This window comes from Vicia villosa, unplaced genomic scaffold (genome assembly GCF_029867415.1).
Source record: "Vicia villosa cultivar HV-30 ecotype Madison, WI unplaced genomic scaffold, Vvil1.0 ctg.000759F_1_1, whole genome shotgun sequence".
Taxonomy (NCBI): Eukaryota; Viridiplantae; Streptophyta; class Magnoliopsida; order Fabales; family Fabaceae; genus Vicia; species Vicia villosa.
The window spans coordinates 270,600-277,687 of record NW_026705340.1 but is presented as its reverse complement, the minus strand read 5'-3'; the positions used below and the strand labels follow the sequence as shown (position 1 = coordinate 277,687).

The 7,088-nt window shown below is 30.5% G+C and overlaps 1 protein-coding gene across 2 annotated transcripts; it reads left to right on the top strand.

The window, feature by feature from the left end:
• Window positions 1-4,788: 4,788 nt before the first annotated feature.
• Window positions 4,789-6,245, top strand: LOC131631051 (uncharacterized). Of its 2 annotated transcripts, none has more exons than XM_058901816.1 (4): window positions 4,789-4,888; window positions 5,023-5,184; window positions 5,285-5,348; window positions 5,564-6,245. In XM_058901816.1, exons 2-4 carry the CDS (start codon window positions 5,066-5,068, stop codon window positions 5,846-5,848), a joined length of 468 nt encoding a protein of 155 aa, XP_058757799.1. In that variant the 5' UTR covers window positions 4,789-4,888; window positions 5,023-5,065; the 3' UTR covers window positions 5,849-6,245. The 2 variants fall into 2 exon arrangements, with proteins under 2 accessions (XP_058757799.1, XP_058757798.1); XM_058901815.1 differs by lacking the exon at window positions 4,789-4,888 and adding an exon at window positions 4,921-4,954.
• The last annotated feature ends 843 nt before the right edge of the window (window positions 6,246-7,088 follow it).

Genomic DNA, 7,088 nt, shown 5'->3' with positions numbered 1-7,088 from the left:
ATGGGATAAATATATTGGTGGCGACTCTGATTCCATTTTTCGCGGTAGCGACAGTTGGATCAACCTTTCTTTATCCACTTCCCAGGCACACACTTTCAGATCATCCATTCATTCCTTCATGTGTCTTAGCGCCTCCCCACCATTGTTGTCATCATCAAAAGATGATGCATTGGTAGAAAATATATTACCTGTAAAACAAGGTCCCACAAATTGATTTCCAATGACTTGAGTCTCTTTTCAGCAATCACTCTTTCTCATAACTTCATGATATGACTTAAGGGTTTAACCCCCTATAATTTGCACAATTTTGTATATCCTCATTGTTCTTATAAATTGGAACTAAAGTGCTTCTTCTCCATTTATCTGACATTTGCTTTGATATGATAATTTTACCAAAGAGTTTGATGAGTCATTCAATATCTTTATCTCCCGGAATTTTCCATACTTCAATATTTATATTGTCTGGTCTAACCGCCTTATTATTACTCATCCTTTTCAAACTTATTTTACCTTTTTTTAATTCGATGGTAGTAATTATAGTTTCGATAATCTTTTCTAGTGTTGAGTTGTTAGAGTTCAGTGAGATATCATATCCTTCATTAATTTTTTTAGAAATGTATCTTCCACCTATCCGTTATATCATTTTCTTGAACCAGTAATTTGCGTTCTTCATTTTTAACACACTTCACTTGATCTAAATCTATTGTCTTTCTTTCTATTTTCTTGGCTATACTCTATGTTGGGTAATCTAGGTCTTTTCTCGAATAACTTTACATTCTAAGAAAATATTCCTATATGACTTCCTAATAAGAAATAAATCTTTCTAAGAACATGTCACTCACTTTTATATGTGATAAGATGCTCATTTATTTTCCTAAACCATGTATTTTCTATAGTAAGATTCAAATCCGACAAAATCTCCAAGATGGATTTACTATTCGCATTCACCTCCCCTAGACCATACCCTCACGCTCTTTCTTAAAACCTCTTGCTATGCTCCATACATGTCCGTTTAGACCCCTTCTTAGAAAAATCTTATCTTCTTGGAGTATATCCTGAAGTAAGATTTTAAAATCTTCTCAAAATTTTACCTTAAGGTGTTCTACTAAATAATTCTGAGGTGTGTAAGCACTAATAACATTAAAGGTGTCTTGTTCCTTTATAAGTTTTAAACATATGAATCAATCTCCAACTTTTTCTCACATCCACAATATCATTCTTCCACTCATTGTCCATAATAATCCACATCCCATTTCTTGATCTAAATTTTTCAAAGTATCATAGCTTAAATCATGAGTTGTCTAATTCTTTCGCTTTTTCACATATCCACTTAGTTTCTTGTTGGCACATAAAATTGATCTTCCTCCTAACCATAATGTCCACTATTTTTATAGATTTTCCAGTAAGTGTGCCTATATTATATGATCCAAAACAAATGTTACTCTCATGAACTAACTTTTTTACCCATGTTCGTTCAGGAAAATATGGGAACCCTTGCTTATTTTTCACAACATCCAGGCGACGATGTAGCGAACATTCTGTGATGTGACACCACATACACAATGCCATGTTAGAGCTACATCATAAGTAAAACTGCTAACTATACAAATATAAAGGGAAAAAAATCCGAAAAATAAATAAATCGAATAGGGTTCCAAAAGATTGATCTTTTAAAGTGAACTAAAAATTTAAAATTAAAATTAAAATAGAGAGACCAAAAATACATTTAAGTCTAATATATTTTTAGGAAGATTTTTTTATGTTATTTTTATACATAATATTTTTTTGAAATTTTTTATAGAATTATTTTAAAAATTTAAGAAGCGGGTGAAATATCTAAAGTCGTATGTGTTAGTAGTAACTAGTTGAATAAGATAAGTGTAAGTTGTTGGTTCATAATTCAATTTTTACTAATATACTAATGTATATAAGGGTCTGTTTGGTAAAAATAGCGGTTGACTGATAAGCTAGCTTATAACTTATAGTTGATGGCTGATGACTGATAACTTATAGCTTATGACTGATGGTTGAGACTGATAACTGATAAGTTAATTGAAATTTTGGTAAAATTAGCGGTTCAAGTAACCTATAAATGTAAAATGACATAAAAGATATTTAATACATAATTATTTATTTTATAATTAAAATAAATTATAAAGGATAAAAATGAATTTATGCTAAAATAACAAGGATAAAAAAGGAAGAATAATGATAAGTTATAAGCTATAAGCTAAAATGCTATTTAAAATAGCGTATGGAAAATAAGCTATAAGTTAGTAAAATAAGCTATAAGCTAGTGATGAAAAGACCGTTACCAAACATGTATAAATTGTCATATGAGCTTATAAGCTATAAACTATAAGACATAAGCTCAAAATTATGACTTACCAAACAGAGTCTAAGTTGCTGATACTTATAAATCAATAACTTTATTAAAAAATTAATTGAGTTAATTAATTAATTAATTATTATTTACAAAAGCAGAATAACTATAATAAATAGTAAGATATAAAAGAAAAGGTAACTCACTCTTAAAAAGTAAAGTTAAAAATTGATTTGAAATTTTACTAAATTGAATATTATTTTTATTTTTATTATTTTAATTCTAAAACCAACAATGTCCTACATTAATATTAGCTGGTTACACTCTTATTTTTGGAAGGTTTTAGGCTGTAATTATTAATCAACTAACATCTCACAATTTTATATGAAACAAAATATGAGAGATTATTGATGAATCGTTAGTTAGTTTTGTGGTGATTGACGCTGAATTTAGTAGGAAGATACCGGTAATGATAAAAAAAAAAGAAGATAGATCATTAAAAATAGAAAAAAATTTGATTCTATAAATTATTCTTATTAATAATTAATATATTTTGGTTATTAAATATATATTGGAAAATTGTAATTTAGGGGTGATGTACATACTATTAACTAAAATGTATAATTAAAAAATTCAATTAAAAATATATTGGAAATTTAAAATAAGACTTTTTTTCAATTTTTTTTATTGCAATGTGATAATAACTACTCATATTGATTTACTATAAATATTTATTTGGCGCAAAATAGTGTTGAGATATGATATGAAAATGAGTTGAATAAAGATAAAATAGGATAGTAATATGGTAGTTACTTTTTTTTTTATCACATTTTAATATTAGTTTATTTTTCATGTTTCATCAACTACTGATTGGACACCTATCAATCGTGCCGACTTAACAAGACTTAATTGTATTAATTTTATTAATAAAATAAATATTATTTTCTAAAATATTCATTTTAATTATATTTTGTCTCGTTATAAACGTCTCATTATAATTGTATCTGATTCCAACATAAATAATTTTATAAAAAGAAAATAAAAAATAAAAAATTCATTAATTAAAGGATATTAATGGTCAAAATGGTCCCACAAAGGTTTGAATTCTCTATTTTAAAGTTATAAGATTAAAATTTTATCTCTTAACTTAGAGTAATGCATAACACTTGAAGATCACATATAGTAACATAAACACTATATCATTCATTCAAGTGATTCATCTCGTGAGTTCACACAAGAATATTAACACCCATGGCGAGTCCCACTAAAATTTCCTATGCCTCAATATCCCAACATGACAATGATAAACATGAATCAATCCTTACAAGAGTTGTTGAATTGCAAACTCATCACTACAAAATTAATACTAAATGCACTTGGAGTCAACGTGTCAACATCCAACTTGGAGATAGAGTTTTCTTTGGCAAATGGAAAGATTTCTACAATACATGTAGAATAATGGGTGGCTAGGTAGTGTTACGTTAAAAACCTTAAGAAGAATTGGAAAGAACGAGATCGAGATGAAAAATTCATTTATCCTAAGGCTTATAGATAAGAATATAAGTTCATAAAGTTGAACCTTGAAGAAGATAATGAGCATATGCTACAACCTTTGGAGAAGTTGAAGGATAGTACAATCCTTGGAGAAGTTGAAGGAAATGGAAATAACATGTCCATGAAAGGTTACCAAAGTTGGCACATAACAAACGTATGGGGAAAATTCAACCTTAGTTCAAACACGAAGAGCCAACTTGAACTTCTCTTTCTAGAATTGATTTTACTTGAAGATAAAATTCATAGCTTCTGAGTTAAAACATGATTTTTATACTGAAATTTGTTGTTCAATTCACTTTTACATAAATGTATTCACACATAAGTCAATTATGTATGTGTTTGGAAACGTGACCCACTATTGTCACCGCACGTTTTAGATCCTTTCCTTCTTGATTTTCAAAACCTATCCACCGTGAGTATCTACTGCGAGTTTTCATGAATTCTAAACATAAACTATGTTAGATTAATTTTATCAAAATCAATTTTGTTAATCGTCAATTCAAACACACAGGTAACCATCATGTTGAAATTGTGAATTTATTTTATAAAAATTCAAAATATATTCTTTTCAAGATAAAATGTATGCACTCCATCTCTTTATTCCCTTTTAATAATCACTTTTTGACTTTGACAATTACCCTTATTTCAAAGGAACAACTTAGCAAAAGACCTTTAAAAAAAATCCTAGTAATGTGAGACACAATAAATACATTCACGTTACCCATCAACTGCCCACTTTCCAACACAATGGTTTTTTTTTAACAGACTGTAATGAAATGTCCCTCTCTGACTTTCCAAAGGGTAAAAAAGAAAATTCACACAAACAAACACTTGAACATGTTAATCAAACGTTGACTACATAAGATCTAAAACCCAACAAACGCTAACTAAGTGCGGTCTTACATCACTTACTATACACTTACACCTACTCTACAATATTCTTCTTCACTATGAATACCCACCAAGCACCCAACAATATCCTTTCTCTTTCTACCTCTGCTTCCTTCTTAGGTATTCTCTATCTCTCTCTTTGCACCCTTTTTTCATGTTCCTGTCTTTTGCTTATGTTTTTTTTTGGTGAGTTTTAATGATGTTTTTTGTTGTTTTTTTTGGTGATTTTAATGATGTTTTTGTTGATGTTGTAGGTGTTTTTTTGTTGAGATTTGTGATTTTTTTTCTCAAGAGAAGATGAATTGCTACTATGGATTCCCTCAGATGAACACAATGACAAACAGCTTTGAAGAAGTGGTTTGTCCTAAACCTCGTCGATATCCTTCCATCACCAGACCCTTTAGGTGTCCTATTAGGTAATTTCCTATTTTCTTGAACCCTTTATTCTTGATTCTTAAATTTTGTTTTTTTCAATAAAAATCATGTTTTTCTTACTTTTTGTTCCTTGCAAATCAGCTACCAATCTGAGATTGAAGATTCAGAAGTTGGGTCTGAACTTCTTGACATCATTCATCCCAAGGTGTGTGTTTCTGTTTTGTACTTTCCTATGCAATCTTTATGTTTATCATAGTACTAGTTTTTTTTCTTTCTATGTGACAGAGTTGTATTTTCCTATGTTTGTGTCTTTTTCAAAGAATCTAACCTAATAGTTCATGTTTGATTTTTGTGATACTCAAATTTTGGTGATGATTTATGATAGTTCCTTTTAAAGAATCAAACTTGATTTGTTTGCAGGGAAGCTGCTATCCGGAGAGATCGGCATCGGCGGCGGATAAATTGTTGGCATCGTCGCCGCCGTATTTCATCGGATCTCCACCGAGCAGGGCTTCGAATCCGGTAATCCAAGACGAGCGGTTCGGTAATGGGAATTTTAGTAGTCCATTTACCGTGGCATCGCCTTCGCCGTCTGCTCGAGGATGTGGAGTTCCGATGAAATTCGGCAACACACCGGTTGCTGTTAGGATTGAAGGTTTTGACTGTCTTAGAAGAGATAGAAGGAGTATTTCTGCTGTAGCCTAATCCATTTTTGAAGAAAGAAAAGGAAGATAGAAAATAGAGAGAGAGAACACAACACAACTCAATACCAAGAATGAGCAGAGGAGTTTTGTTTTTGTTTCCTTTGGAAAGAGGATCTAATCTTAATAATTAGTACTGTTTGATGTATATATAATTGTGATGTTTCAAGTTTGATGATGGTAATCAATAAAAGAGAGAGAACAAATCAGAGTTAACAAGGTAAGAAAAGAAGCCATTTTCTTCTGTTTTGTTGTTAGGTTTGTGGAGAGTTTAAGGTTTATGTTTTATGTTACTCAGATCAGATCCTTCCTATGTAATTGTAATTTGGAGGAAATTGGAATTTTGTACATCATATTATTGTTACACTATTATCATAATGAGATTTTGAAGGTGTTGCTTATTTGATAAGATGTTTCATGATTGTGTTGTTCTGAGAAAGACACACTACTAGTGTATAGGTTTAACAGGATCTTGGGAAGCATCAAATAGATTGTTTTTTTTAATGATTTGTGTTGTGTTGTGTTGTGTGGTGGATTGAATAGAATTGTTTGGAAAAGAGGATTAGTATTTGGTGATGTGAAAGGGTAAAGAAAAAGTGAGATGAAGATGAGATGATGAGTCAGCTATGTGTGTGATAAGAGCATGTGATTGTGTCATGTGGCAAACACATGATGTGTTGTGGCTTTCATTGTTAGTGGTTGATCTTGAAACATGTTACTATATTATTCATTTAAGGGTCCCATGTGAAGATGAGATTCGATGTTGCGTAATGCTTTCTCAATTCAAGCATATAAGACTCGGTATCAGACAAGTTGGATGGTAATGCCAAACTGTGAAATAAATTGCCACTTGCACTTGTCAGTTGCAAGATGAAAAGTCAAAATTAGGTACAAGAAAAAGTTAATTCTTGTTTTAATTATTGTTCCGTAGTGGAACCAGTGTTGATCGGTAAATAAGGAGGCTGAGTTTGTTGCGTAAATGAGAATGAGTTTGACATGGTTAACACTCAAAAGCTTAAATCAATAAGAATGTGAAAAGTGTTAGTGAATGAGAATGAATTTGAATATCAGAGAAGTGACACTGTACCCTTCTTAAATAAGAGAAACGGTTGTCAACTGAATCATGGTCAACCGTCAGATTGTTATGCACTTTATTTCTTTTGTTTTACTATTGAGCCTTTATCTTAGTCCTTATGAATGACCTAAATAGTTACATTCTTAGATTATCTACATGTTAAACGGGA